General features: G+C 50.7%; 1 protein-coding gene across 1 annotated transcript in view; it reads left to right on the forward strand.

Annotated features, from left to right (window-relative positions):
* Window positions 1–14,905, forward strand: part of Csmd2 (CUB and Sushi multiple domains 2) — a 568,711-nt gene extending 553,806 nt beyond the window's left edge. Inside the window, 9 exon segments of the mRNA XM_037203342.1 lie at window positions 1,328–1,439; window positions 1,951–2,130; window positions 4,236–4,298; window positions 6,394–6,555; window positions 7,892–8,004; window positions 10,475–10,562; window positions 11,899–12,037; window positions 12,437–12,652; window positions 13,455–14,905. Coding sequence (XP_037059237.1) covers window positions 1,328–1,439; window positions 1,951–2,130; window positions 4,236–4,298; window positions 6,394–6,555; window positions 7,892–8,004; window positions 10,475–10,562; window positions 11,899–12,037; window positions 12,437–12,596 — 1,017 coding nt within the window. The 3' untranslated portion in view covers window positions 12,597–12,652; window positions 13,455–14,905.
* Window positions 14,906–15,425: the final 520 nt, after the last annotated feature.

The following is a 15,425-nucleotide window of genomic DNA, read 5'->3' on the forward strand; positions in this document are numbered from 1 at the left end:
TCTTTTGCAAGGCAAAGAGATTAAAAACACGGAATTCAAGATAGCAGTTACCAGAGGAGAGCTGAGGAATGGAACAGGGAGGGAGCTTATAGATGAGGCACCTGTGGCCACAGTGTCCCAGCCCCCAGGTTGTGCGGTGGCTCTGCATCACGTCATAACTTCTGCAAAGACAGAGGCATGGATGTCTTGCAGGGCCTGAGGCCAATGTGTGTATTCTGGATTCCATTCTGTCATCAGAGGCAATGACTCTGATCCACTGTTTTAAAATGACCCTGGGGGTGCTGAATCTGTGACAGAAAACATAGAGATTCAAAAAAGAAGCATGAAGCCTGTAGTCAAGGAGACCCCTGCTGTCATGACTGGGTTGAGAGAGGCGGGCAGCACTGAGGGAGAGTGGAGCCAGTACAACCTTCAGGAAGCACTGTGCTCACCCTGGGCTTCCCTTGAGCTGAGAGGACCCATGACCGGACTGGGAGGTCAGGTGGAATCAGACTCAGCTTGCTGGTTTGGGTTCGGCCAAACTAAGCAGGTAAAGGCGCCCAGTTTGCTGAACCAAATGAGGAAGCCTAAGAGAACAGGCTGGGTGTGGAGGGAAAGGTGAAAAGAAGAGCCCTGCTTGGAGTCTGTCTGAATCTGAGCTTGTAGGTATCAGGACCCATGAGCAGTGGAACTGGGAGATGCTACAGTCTGAGTTGCATTGTGGGAAACTGACCTGTCCATTAGGCCAACTGGACAGAAGATGCCAGGGGAGCCAGAGAGCCAGTGACTCTTGGAGGATAGAGGTGAGGATACGGCCAGAGGGAGAAGCAGAGAGAGGGCAGCGATTCTGTCTGACAGACTTTTCCAAAGCACAGATTCTCCAGGGGCCACATCCAAATGTAGAGTTTCACAGAAGAAAGGGACGCAGAAGTGATCATTTAATTTTGCACAGTTCTTTGCGCTTTATAAAATGCTTTCAACTCCATCACACTTGAATGTCACAGATTCCCAGTGTCATTCTGGCATAGCCGCCGCCACCACCACCACCCCGCCGCCTCTTTGTGCCCAGGGAGACTGGGGTTTAGTCTTCCATTCAAGGGAGAAATGGGTGTCCCGATTCTGCACACCTTAACAGTGTGACATGCCCAGTAAGGGCACTGATCTGCCACACGGCATGCTTGCAACTGCCTCCAAAGGACCAATGAGACTCAGCCAGACAGAGAAGCTTCATGGTGCTAACAGAGGCAACAGCCTGAGTTGGCGTTCTCTCCTGGGGAGTGAGTGACTGCTTCCCAGTGAAGCGCCACCAGCAGGAAGATGACGTGGGCCCCTTCTGTCCTTGCTGCAGGTTGGAAGCACAGTGCTCTTCCGTTGTCAGAAAGGTTACCTGCTTCAGGGCTCCACCACCAGGACCTGCCTTCCCAACCTGACCTGGAGCGGAACCCCACCTGACTGTGTCCGTGAGTGCCACCCTCACCTGACCCCACGCCTCACCCACTGGCCCAGGCTGGGGTGGTGGGGTGTGCTCCCATCAAGACCACCATTGATCTCTCTATAGCACTTGGATCTTGGGGCCTCGCAGATGTTTCTACACAAAAACCTTTCTGGAATTCAAAGGTCACCCCTATGCCTTAGCAAAGAATAAGCCATACAGAGCCAGCGAGAGCAGAGAACTCCAGAGGCAGGGGCGTGGAAACATTGCAAACATTGGGTTCATTTTCTCAGTGTTGCAGACTGAGGCTCCCCGTGACTGGCTAAGCCATCGTGTTAGGATAGTCCTAGAGACCTGGAGTATAGGTTTGCAAAGAGGTGAAGGGCGGGGAGCCAGGCATGAAAGGGTAGAGGTGGAAAGGAGCAGGGTTCTACGGAGGAACGGGGGTTGGAGGAGAGGGCCCTCAAATATATCTGTCCCATACACAATACTCAAATCCCAGATTCCTTGGGCCTAACATTGTCTTTGCTCTCACCCAGCCCACCACTGCAAGCAGCCAGAGACGCCCACACACGCCAACGTCGGGGCACTGGACCTGCCGTCCATGGGTTACACGCTCATCTACTCCTGCCAAGAGGGCTTCTCCCTCAGGGGTGGCTCTGAGCACCGGACCTGCAAAGCCGACGGGAGCTGGACAGGCAAGCCGCCCGTCTGCCTGGGTGAGCGAGGCCTCTCTAGGGAGGAAGCTGGGGAGGAAGGGCTGGCAGGCGCTGTAATAGGGCCAGGGGGAGGGCAAACCCTCCTTCTGATTGGAGTGTTGCAGAGACTGGAAATCACTTCAGAACAGCTCATACAAGCCCGTGTCGAACCCACCTTCACTTAAGCAGACACACGCCATCCCTTTCACTCCAGCGAGTACACACCACGCTGTCCCACCTAGCTCCTCCTAGCAGGCTGGAAGAACGCATGTCTTTATCCCTGCCTCCAGTTCGTCTTATTATCACTCTGCCCTGCCTGACCTGGCCACGGAGTGCTTAGGGGTGAAAGGTGCAATTCTATCCTAAAGGAATCCACAGTAGGCACATTATCATGTTACAGGCATGATCTGTGCCCCAGCGGCACCTGCCAAGTGTCTCCAGGCCCATGAGGGCAGAAGTGGGGATAAAGACAGTTTAGGAGGAAAGAGGAAACACCGCCAGGATTGGGGGTGGGCTAGAGAGCTGAGAGAAAATCCCAGAGCACTGGCCACCAGCGGCATGCCCTTTGTAGGTCATGTGTACAAACGCCCACCTCTCCTGCGTTTGTTTGTACAGGGAAGGAAGGATTTCCTGAGCATGCCCTTTGGGCTCTGTGAAGCCCAGGCAGGGAAGGGTTTCTAGTCTTCCTCTGGCAGCTGGCTTCTGTCCATCAGTCTTGATGCAGCTTTCTGCAGCCTCTACTCTCCTGACACAGTTGGTATTTTAAAATACTGTCAGGTCACCATGTAGTATGTCACCACCATAGGTGGAAGACATAGAAGTAATGAGTGCTTGAGAGGGATACTGATCATCATGTCTTGATCAGTGGAACGACCCCTAAAGGAGCCAGGAGATGCTCTGAATGCTGGGATTGAGGAGGAAGTCCGCTAAAGGGGAGGGCAGGGGCCAGGGAAAACTTCCTGGAGAAGGTCATGTGTGGTATATGGTATGGTGTGTGTTTGTGGTAGGGATATATGATGTGGAGGATATGGTGTGTATGTATGTGATATCTGTTGTGTGTGTGTGTATGTGTAGCATTTGGTACATGGGTGTGGTACACGATGTGTGTGTGAGAGACAGATGGTATGGAGGTATATGGTATGCTATATGTGATATATGGTATGACGTGTTATATGGTATAAGGTGTGAGAGAGATATGGTGTGGGGATCTGTGGTGTGATATATAGTATGTGTTTGTGTGTGATATATGATATGAGGTATGTGTGTGTGATATATGGTATCTGTATGTATGTGTTATATGCAGTGTAAGGTATGTGTGTATATGATATATAGTATGTATATGTGTGGTATATGGTGTGGGCTGTGTCTAGGGGTATATGTGTGATGTATGGTGTGGGTGTGGGTGTAGTATGTGGTATGAGATGTGTGTGGTATATAATATGGTATATTTGTGTCATAAAGTGTGTGTGTGTGTGTGTGTGTGTGTGTGTAGTATGTGGTATAAGGTATTTGTAGTATATGGCATGGTATATAAGTGGTGTATGTGTGTACATGTGTGTGTTATATGTGGTGCAAGATATATGTAGTATATGGTGTGGTATATAAGTGGTGTGTGTGTGTGGTACATGGTGTGTGGTGTGTGTGTTCATATTAATGATAGACAGATAGGTTGACCACATGTCTTGGACACTGTGAACAGTGCTGCAGTGAATACAGACATAAGGCTCATCTCCAGCATACTGGATTCATTTCCTTTGGATATATACCCAATAGCAAGATTGCTGGATCATATACTTCTATTTTTAGCTGTTCTTAACTATTTTGAGATTATGCCAGATTCTGTTGTTCTTATTTAACACAATAACAACCACACAAGCATGTGTCTCATCTGATACTCCAATATCTGTGACTGATGTGTTTGAGTCCCACATTTTTCTGTGTATTGTACTATTCTGAGATGGTTCTGTAGCATCCCCAGACCTATCACCATCCTGGTAGGAGAAGAGTCCTAAGCAAGATCTCAATGAACACATTCCCCCAACCTCAGAGAGGCAGCCATCATTGTTTTCCTGCAGACTGTGGACCAGAGACTGACCCTGTCTCCTCTCATTCCCTTTCCCCAGCAGAGGTCCGGCCCAGTGGGAGACCCATCAACACCGCACGTGAGCCTCCACTCACCCAAGCCTCAGGTAGGCAGAGTCCAGATCTCTGGCTCATGAAACCGGTGCTGCCTCTGCTGTGCCATCAGCCAGCTTCAGGCACAGAGGTCCCATGCCGTGGGGAGGCATGGAAACCCTCCCTGGACACTAAGACAGTTCCCTGGCAACTCCTAAGCCAGGCTGACTCAGGAGAAGGGAGCCTTACAGGGAAGGCTCCAGCAGAAGCGAAAGCCAAGGTCCCTAGAGGAGTGTTGAGCACAGAGGAGTCGGGCTGGTGCCAGTATGAAACCTTTACCCATATGTGCTAGCATCTTTTGTACAGGAAGGCATTCTGCACACTACCAAAGGGGAAATGTAAACACCAGCCCAGCCACAAACCCTTTGATCTACAATGGTGCCCTGCCTGCAAGACAACACGCCAGGGCAACGGTGGCACGAAACTTACGGGACTAACCAACCAACATCTGATTTGACTTCAGGCCTGCTCCAGGAGGTGGAATCCATACCTGACACTGCTTTGGTGACCACCTCCTCTTCCATGGGGTTCTCTGAGCCATGAGGGGAGGGATGTGGTGGAGCCCTCCCGTTTGAGGTTGAGTGTTCCAATGTCTCTCACGCTCTGGTTAAGGTCTGGCTGTGGGTCTCTGTATTTATCCCCATCTGCTACAGGAGGAAGCTTCTCTGTTGATGGCTGAATGAGGCAGTGATCTATGAGTAGAGCAGAATGTCATCAGGAGTTATGTTATTGGCCACATTTGTTTTAGAACAGTAGTGTTTGGTTTTACCCTAGGTCTTTGAGTTATCTAGTCTTGGGTTCTCACTCAGCGAGCTCTGTGGGTGTTGTCTTCAGCAATTACACCTTGCCATAGGTTTGTGGGGAGCAACCTATAGTCTTGGCAACAGCCTGGATTATTTGAGGATTCCGATGGGACACCTTTGGCCAACAGCTCCCAGTACTAGAAGCTTCATTTGGACACAAGAGATGGCCAGTTGGGGCTCTGTTTCCCCCATTATTGGGCAGTTTCATTATAGTTTCATATATGTGTGTATTTTGGGAAACCTCTGCTGTATTATTAGATTCCCATACTACGCCTCAAATGACCCTTAATTTTAGCTGTCTCTCCCACATTTCCTCTCTCATTCCCCTATTCCCCAACCTACTTGGTCCTCATATTTCAGCCTCCCATCCATCCATAGCTATTTATTCTATTTTTTTCCTGGGGAGCTCTGTCTGTTCCCCTAATTCTAGTCCCTTACTCTATGCCTAACCTCTGTGGTTCTATGGATGGTAGCTTGGTTATCATTGACCTAACAGCTAATATCCACCTATAAACAAATACATTTATATTTCACTCTTAACTAACAAGTACATGTTTATAAGGCACGATATGAAGTTATGTGGTGTGTATATATTGTAATATAATTGCATGAAGCTAATTAACATACATCACCTCACTTAGAACATTTAAAATATACTCTTTAAGCACATTTAAGATATACCGTATATTATTATTAACCATAGCCGTGACACTGGGCAGTAGACCACTAAAGTCCCTCCTGCCCAGCTAAGACTTTGTTCCCTTTGACCATGCATCGACACCCCCAATCCCACCTCTCCCCACTCTCTGCTTCTAAAGTTTGACATTTTAGCTTGGTCTGTAAATGATAGCTCTCAATAATCTTTCTACCTTGGACTTATTTCATATAGCATCATATCCTCCAAATTCAACCATCTTATCACAAACACACACACACACACACACACACACACACACACACACACAAAGATTTTCCTTTTCTGGAGATGAATGGCATTTATTGTTTGGTCTATTTTCTTTATCCATTCACCCATGGATACTGCAGTTGTCATAATTTGGCTTCTGCAAGTAGATGCAATGACCATGGACATACAGGTGTCTCTTTGGTATGCCAGCTTCAGTTTCCTCCACCTGTCCACTCTAAGATACAAGAGGATCACACGATCACCAGGACACCCTACTATCACTCCTACTTCAGACACTCAGGAAAGAAGAGCTCCATGTATAAGCTAGGATCAGTCACCAGGTGATCCTGGCTGTCCCAGCAACATTCAAAGTCTAACTCACTTGTTCCCCAATCCCTCCAGTTCCAGGGGATGTCTTTGCCAAGAATTCCTTATGGAAAGGAGCCTATGAGTACCAGGGGAAGAAACAGCCAGCCATGCTTAGAGTGACTGGCTTCCAGCTAGCCAACAGCAAGGTCAACGCCACCATGATCGACCACAGTGGGGTGGAGCTGCACTTGGCAGGTAAGGAAGCAGCTGTGTCTGTGAAAGCAGGGCAGGTGCAGGGGTGGCTAGTGCACACCTCAGGCAGGATGAGTCTGTGTCGTTACCTCGCAGGGTCAGGTGGAGCTCAGACCGGCCTGGTGGTCAGGCAAGAGTGGGTACCTATTCCTCCTGCCCACGGACTAATGACAACCACAGCGACTCAAAGAAAAGAGAGATAGCCTGAAGACTGAGCCAAAGGGAGAAGCAGAGATGTCCCGGCAGCCAAGTACAGTCAATAAACTAACGAAAAAATACTTTCAATCATAATCAGAATGAGAAAAGCAAACACAGAATGTGATTTCCCACCAACTCCATCAAGGTATAACCCTTGATGATAGACCAGCTCAGCACTGACAAAGCACACAACCAGCCATTCCAGGGAAAGGCTGGGCAGTTCCTAACAGGATCCTTGAAAATTATTGTGTTCGTTAATTATTTTGCCATACCAAATTGAAATGGAGAAAGCTTAAAATTTATAAGATCATATGCAACATTCACTTTAGAATTACATTTATGTTACAAAAGGCTAGAAAGAGAGCATTTCCCGGGGATAAAATGTAAGTGGTTTCATTATATCACATCTACAGGATAAAATATACCAATTTGGGGGCTGAGGGAGACTTCTTGGTGGTTAAGAGCACTTGCTGCTCTTGAACAGGACCTGCCTTTGGTTCCCAGCACTGACATGAAGGCAGCTCTTTCTGGCCTTCACAGGTACCTGCACACGTGTGTACACGTGCACACACAGATGTGCGCGCGCACACACACACACATTTTAATAATGTCAAATGAAACTTTAAAATAAACACCAGTTTGGGAATGAACATACTCCATCAGAATACATTTGTGCCTCCAAGTTTTTGGTTTTTGGTTTTTGGTTTTGGTTTTTTGAGGTTTTTTGTTTTGTTTTGTTTTTTCAAGACAGGGTTTCTCTGTGTAGTTTTGGTGCCTGTCCTGGATCTCACTCTGTAGAGCAGGCTGGCCTCGAACTCACAGAGATCCACCAGGCTCTGCCTCCTGAGTGCTAGGATTAAAGGCATGCACCACCACCGCCCGGCTAAAAATCATACTTTTGATCACACATACAAAAATAGAACCCCTGTCTAGTAGTTCACTTATCAAAATTCATCTTCACATTCTTGCACACACCCATGTTCAACCACATACAAATACATTCTGGTCTTATGCATTGGTAGGTGTGCAGGGGACATGTCCCCCAGCGTCCACACACACATTTCACATATGCCTTGGCACCCACAGAGGTGGGTTTTGAGATCTTTCAGAGGTTCAAGTATAACCTACTTTCTTTCTCCAGGAAATTATAAGAAGGAAGATTTTCGCCTCCTGCTTCAGGTCTACCAGGTCACGGGGCCTGTGGAGAGCTTTGTGAACAAGTTCAAAGACGACCACTGGGCATTAGATGGCCACGTAAGTGCAGCACCACCAGGCCTTGTACCCTACCCCCATTCCCAGATTGCTGCAGGGAAGGAATGACAGGGTGTGGGGACTATTGGGGTCACATGGAAACCTGGGGAGTCTTGAGAGCAGGACTAGCAGCCAGGGAGTCCTGGTCAGCTAATGGAATGGACAAAGGGGGGATAAAAGAGGCTTGAAGACTCAGAGTCAAGGGTTACCATGTCTGAGAGGGATATGTGAGCTCCATCATAGAACAGGAAGCAAGAATCAGGGGTCAGGGTATGAGAGCGAAGGCCGTAGTGCGGTGGGTATGGGCTGGAAGAAGGTGATCCCCAGTGACTCCCTGAGAATGTGTGCTCAGATTTGAGATGTGGACTGGGGCCTGTTTAGCGCAGCTGCAGAGGCCAGGACACAGAAGAGAGAGGTGGGAATCTCTTTATATGTCTTTGTGGGGAATACACACATTGTAGAACATTCATGAAGGAAAAAACCAGTCCCTAGTGATGATCTTGTGCGGGTACCTTCTGAGTTCACAGTGGGAGGAGGGTCGAGCATGGACTGCACCTGTCCCAGCTCCCACATGGCTGTCCTTGATCCCTAGAGGGAAGAGAGAGAATGGGAAAAGAACACGAGATCTAACAGGCTGGAGTAGTAGAGCTGAGGAGGCCTGGCTGGTGGAGCATCGTGCCTGAGAGATTCTGCTTTGTAAACCCACCTGGAGAACCAAGTGACTCCTCCAGGGGCCGGCACCTGCAGTTAGTTCCCTGGTGTGCCTAGGGTGCCCGTTTGTCCCTGGTGTTCAGTACCAGTCTTAGCAGCAGTTCAAATGCTGAGAAGGAAGAATGGATTCAACAGTGCTGGGGGGGGAAGGAACAAGGGTCTCCACCATGCCAGAAGGATCACCAGATGTAAAAAGGGAAGGGTCGAAGGTGGGACCTGGAGTGAGGAGTGCAGGGCAGGAGAAGATAAAGATCAAGGGACCAGGAGCAGCTGACAACCGGGGTCCCTTCTACAGCCATCCAGGGTCTGTCTGAGGGAACAGATGAGGCCACCAGACAAAGAGCACCCTAGGCCTGGAACATGGGTTTGAGGAGTACCCCGGCAGCATCCTCAAAGCATACTCCAGCTGCCGAGATGACAGGTCATGATAGGACACCAGGAGGGTCAGGTGCAGGCAGCTACAGACAGGTTATGTCCCAGCCACCTCATAAAACAACATCTTCTGGAACTGCCAGGAACTCTCCAAAATGTGTTCACTCTGTGGGGCTCATTTCTCTCATAGTTCTATCAGCTCTGTGGCGATCCACAAGTGGGTTTTCTTCACAGGAGTAAGAGTTCACATGTTGTTCGGATCTTAGATGGTCTTTTAATAATAAAAAAAAAAAAAAACAACAACAAAAAAAACTCAGAGCCAAATATCAGGGTGAAAGCTGAAAAATCAGAGAAGCAGAACAGCCAGCCACTAGTTCTTACCACTACGAAATCCTCAGCCTAAAGAGAGTGAGTTCTTGTTTCCTCACGCCTTATATAACTTTCTCTGCCCCGCCATATTATTTCCTGGGATTAATGGCGTGTGTGCTTCCCAAGCAAAGGCATGAGATCTCAAGTGCTGGGATTAAGGGTGTGTGCCACCACTGCCTGACTCTGTTTCTCTCCTATACTAAATCAATCTCATGTAGCCCAGTGTGGCCTTGAACTTACAGAGATCCAGACTGATCTCTGCCTCCCAAGTGATAGGATTAAAGGTGTGTGCCACCACTGCCTGGCCTCTATGTCTAATCTAGTGGCTGGCTCTGTCCTCTGATCCTCAGGCAAGTTTATTAGGGTACACAATATGTCACCACACTCACATGTGCCCAAGGCCTACTAAAGATGGCGCTGAGGACGTCACTGTGTCACTGAAGGCCTCAGAGTGTGGCATGTGTGCCATTCTACAAACGAGGACTGAAGCACGGGGTGGTGGGAACAGTAGAAGCCAAAGGACAAGGACAGTGGCTCAGGCCTCCCACCCCAGGGCCTGGGAGACAGAGGCAGGAAGAACAAGAGTTCATGGCCATCCTTGGCTATACAGAAGTTTGAGACCTGCCTAGGCTACTTGAGATCCTGCCTCAAAATCCAGAAAAAGAAAGAGAAGAAAAAACCCCTTTTTTTTTTTTCTGTCTCACATCTAGTAGATGTCCCCGCACTGCCAACCGAGACAAATATGTCAGCTCTGCTCTGCTCTGGCAGAAGCTCCAGATTGTTCTAGCATGTCTCTCTCTCTCTCTCTCTCTCTCTCTCTCTCTCTCTCTCTCTCTCTCTCTCTCTCTCTCCCCCTACCTCTCTTCCCCTCCCTCCTCCCCCCCCCCCTCCATCCCTCTCTCTGTCCCCCTCCCTCTCTCTCTCCTCTCCCTCCCTCCCTCCCCCCTCCCTCCTGCTCTCTCTCCCTCTCTCCCCCTCTCCCTTCATTCCCCCCTCCCTCCCCATCTCTGCTATATCACAGGTCTCCTCAGAGTCTTCAGGAGGCACCTTCGTCTACCAAGGCTCCGTCAAGGGCCAAGGCTTTGGGCAGTTCGGCTTTCAAAGACTTGGTAACTACCATGTGTCCTGGGAGTGTGAGCTCGGGGGCAGGGGAGGAGCTGTGTTCTGGGGAGAGAAGGAAGCTGGTGAATTTCTCCACCTGAGAAAGGGTTTCTTAGACTCAGAAAAGCTGTGGTATCGCTCCAAAAACAGACCCTAGACCTGACACTCAGCCCTGGGCTGCTAGACTGGCCACCGGATACCACAGGCGTCACCCCTACCCAAAGGACCAGGAAATCCCTGAACACCCCTACATGAGCTATCAGGCTGTCCTTCCCGAGAATGTCATTTCTTCCTCAGCGTTTTCCCAGGAGGCTGGGATTATCCTTATGTCACAGACAAGAATCCCAAACACAAAGGCACCTTCTCCTGTTTGTCCTGTCTCAGACTGGGACGTTGCGTGCTTGAAAGTGTTCAAGGAAACATCCTCATTCCAGACATAGGAATGAGGCCTGACCTGACCCAGAGACTCTGGATCATGTGGGATAGGGTCCTACCTTCTTGGGGACAGTAAAGAAAGAGCCAGGAGGCCATCGTGTGTCCTTGAAAGCCACCTCTGGGCTACTCCTGGTACGCCTCCCTCTCCACACCTCCACACCATCATCTCGGCTTTGCCTTCAAGGGCTCCAACATGCAGCAGCTCTTACACCTTCTGAGACGGTCCCAGAAGCCTCAGTCAAGCACTGGGAAGACCCCAGCAAACCGTTCCACAGCCAACTCCCTGTTCCTCATTGATCCCTAGCCCCTCAGTTAGGTGGCCCTCCAGGAGGAGTCAATGGAGTGAAGCTTCATACCCCCACCTCACTCCAGCCATGGCAATCCAGCCTCATAGTGAGTGTGTGTGTGTGTGTGTGTGTGTGTGTGTGTGTGTGTGTGTGTGATGGCTTCATCTGAAGAAAGTTTTCATCTGGTAACAGGCTTTGATGAAAGTGTAGAAAATTCCCAAGAGCTGCATCCTTTGAAGGTCGTGTTCATAGATAGGGTTTCAGGTTCATCTGCTTGCTGTTTTCCGTGGGGACCCTGGGGAAAGATGGGAAGTCAGTCCCCCACCCCCACCCTGCCTGCATCCTCCCCCCCTTCCCCACCCCACCCCCCACCACACAGTCCTTGGGACACAATGTGACTGGTACCGGTATCCGTACTGGTACAGGCAAATTCCCAGTGGCCTCCAGGGAGCTGAGAGTGTAAGGCAGGCAGCTGAGGTCTGGGCACGGGCGTCTGCCAGCTGAACTAGAGCATGTGACAGACAGTCCCTGATGCTCTGCTGTGGCGGCATAGAGTGGCCGGCAGGGAGCATCACCTCCAGGTGAGTCTGTGACCTGAGTGTTATGCGTTGGCACTTTGCAGACCTCAGGCTGTTGGAGTCAGATCCCGAGTCCATCGGCCGCCACTTTGCTTCCAACAGCAGCTCAGTGGCAGCTGCCATCCTGGTGCCTTTCATTGCCCTCATCATCGCGGGCTTCGTGCTCTATCTCTACAAGCACAGGTACTGTGAAGGCAGAGCTGGGGAGCGCAGCTGTGGACCCAGCCCTAGTACCCTGAAGGCAGACCCAGCCCTAGTACCCTGAAGGCAGACCCAGCCCTAGTACCCTGAAGGCAGAGGCCAGGGAGAGCAGCTGCATACCCAGCCCTAGTACCCTGAAGGCAGACCCAGCCCTAGTACCCTGAAGGCAGAGGCCAGGGAGAGCAGCTGTGTACCCAGCCCTAGTACCCTGAAGGCAGAAGCTGAGGAAGGCAGCTGAGTACCCAGCCCACGCCACCCCAGCCAGCAGCTCCTGACCCAGAAGAATGTAACTTTCTAAAAAGGGGGAAGAAACCCTCTCCTCTCTTGCTTTGGACCCTGCGTCTGGCCCTTTAGTTCAAGGTCACTGTCTCTTATTCCCAGGAGAAGACCCAAAGTTCCATTCAACGGCTATGCTGGTCACGAGAACACAAATGTTCGGGCCACATTTGAGAACCCCATGTATGACCGCAACATCCAGCCCACAGACATCATGAACAACGAGGCGGAGTTCACAGTCAGCACAGTGTGTACTGCGGTATAGCCCCCAGGCCTGGCTGCCACTGCCACCGCCACCGAGAGCCCCGCCGCCAGCAGCCGGTGAGACTGGGGGCTGGAGGGTGGGAGACAGACCGGCCGCAGGGGGCACAGGGGTCTGTGTATGCACGGCTCCTGCATATATGGACACCCCCACATCACAGGCACAAAGAGCTGGCCACTTGCATTGGGACACTCATTGCCAATGGCAAAATTGAAGCTAAGCACACGAACATTAATGAACTTGAACAAGACCACACACCTAAGAAGAGTGGGTCAGAATTTAACCCCCAGCTGGAAAGTTTACCCACAAGGGGTTGGGGGCTGGGGAGATAGCTCAGATGAAAGCTCTCACCACACAAGCTGAAGGCTGGGGTTCAGATTCTCAGCGCTCACAGGAAAGCCAGGTGGATGTGGCAACTGCCTGTGATCCCATTGTTTAGGAGGCAGAGACGGAATGTCTGGGGCAAGCTGGCTGCCAGACTAGCTGACATGTGAAGATACCAAAGTCAGCATCTGGCCTCCACACACATACATGCATGCATGAACACCTCACAATGTGTGCCTATGCAAATGTAAACATGCAGGCACAGCACGTGTGCATGCACATACACACACACACACACACACACACACACACACACACGGGGGGGGGGGGGGGATAAATGCTCTGCCATTGCACACTCCCTACATGTTCCCATCCCCAGTTTGAGAAGACTAAAAACCGAAGGCAGAAGATGGACCCAACTGATGCCTTTCCTTTCTTCTTGCTTGGCTTTGCCTCTTTGTCCCGCCCACTTCTATTCCCACCTCACCCCACCCCTTCCTCTCCTCCTCCAACCTGCTGTGGTCTGTTGGTTCCCAGCTCCCCAGGGGGCAGGAAGGAGCTCCCCTGAGCACAGTGCCCAGTGCCCAGTGCCCATCTTCGTCTGTCCCTCCGCCTACGTCTGCCACTGCTGGGACTCAGGCCCTGGCTCGCCCTGCCGCCATCTGTGCTCGCCACCCTGGAGAGGACCCCACTATGCCCTGGCTCGGGGCAGTAAAGGAAGAGAGGCTGCGGATGGAGGAAGGCAGTTCATGGATTAAAACAGCAGAGTGAATTGTGGGTGTGCGCCTGAGCGCGCGCACACACAGCCTCTCCTTCACTGTGTCCCACGGAAGAGAACACAGAGGCTTAAAAAAGGGAAGTGTGTGTGTGTGTGTGTGTGTGTGTGTGTGTGTGTGTGTGTGTGTGTGTGTGTGAAAGATGCCCTGGACACTGTTCCCCCACAAACACAGAAGAAATGCTGAGGGAGGCACCATTACCTCTCAAACCAGCATGTCCCTCTGCCATGTGTGGGGACACGAGAATGACTAAGTAGGACACATCTCATGGTAGGTAGTACGCAGAAGCCACCCGTCTGCAGGGCTGGTTCCATTTGCACAATGACAACAATGATAACTTGGGAGAAAGGTGTGGGGGAGGGGAGGCGGATCTTCAGACCTAGTTTGGTAATCCAACTTTTTTCAGCCATCACGGCATCAAGAGTTCTAAAACCTGTGAATCAAAACGTCATTTGGGTCCTGGGCACCTATGGAAAAGAAGGGTAAAGCAGTATCAGGGTTGGGGCATAGAACAGGAATCTGACCAAGTAGCCCAGGGTCACATCCGGCTGTCAGCTGACTAAGAGAAGAGAGAAGACTCTGGACCAGAGCAAGGCAGCTCTGGCTCCCACAAGGTGGCGGCCGCCGCCGCTGCTTAATGATTTATTCTGTGTGCCTGACTCTTTCCGTGGTATTTCTAGTTCCTAAAACACCACCAAAGCAGGACTTGTGACTCCCATTCAGAGGTCAGGGAAGATGGAGGCATGAGCCACAGCATTTGGGTACAGCGGAGGCAAACACGAATCTCTCTGACCACGAAGTCTACTGCGCCTGCTGCCAAAAACCCCAGGGCTACAATGGGCACCAAAGACAGGAAGGCAGGGGAATCTCCACAGGAGGATGCCCGTGTCTAACCTAGGCTCCGCTGTCTGTGCCTGGGCAGCACCAGGTCAAGGACCCAGTACCCCAGCCTCCTGAACTGGTGCTCGACTTTCGGCTTCCAACAGCCCACAACCATAGCAGAGGACCTGGCAGCTCCTTAGTCAAAACTGAGTGAAAGTCACCCTCTCTCCAGCTCCTTGCAGGTGGCTTGGATTCATTTAGACCAGCGGTTCTCAACGTGGGGGTCAAGTGACCCTGTCACAAGGGCCGCCGAAGACCATCCTGCATATCAGATATTTACATTACGATTCATAACAGTAGCAAAAGTACAGTTATGAAGTAGCAACGAAAATAATTTTATGGTTGGGGGCCACCACCAAGTGAAGAACTGTATTAAAGGGTCGCAGCACTAGGAAGACTGAGAACCACTGATTTAGACAATGTCACTGTGTTTAGGTCATTAATGAACTCCTTATGAGTGTGGTTGGGAAGCTCATGAGTTTAGAAATCAACATGATGACATTGAGAGTCCCTTTCTCTGTCCTCGGGAAGGTCCCTATGAGAGTACACCCCTGCTTTCACCGGGATGCCGGCCTCAGATGTTTATAGGGCATATTGAAATAACACAGAATGTGTGGGGGTGGAGCGGCAGAGCCCCGCGGCTCTCACGCCCCCTCCAGGGTTGGAACAGTTAGAAGAGCTGAATGACCATGGGCTGAAGTAAGGGGTGTGCGTTTCCAGCAGAGGCATTGAAGACTTCGAGGGTAGGTCCACTCCTGCCCACACACTCTGGGACTCAGCATCCCTGCACCAGGTGGGAGAGGACCAGTCCAGACAAATTTGCTCATGCTCATTCTTTTCTGCCCCTGGT

The sequence above is a fragment of the Peromyscus leucopus genome, chromosome 2 (assembly GCF_004664715.2).
Source record: "Peromyscus leucopus breed LL Stock chromosome 2, UCI_PerLeu_2.1, whole genome shotgun sequence".
NCBI lineage: Eukaryota > Metazoa > Chordata > Mammalia > Rodentia > Cricetidae > Peromyscus > Peromyscus leucopus.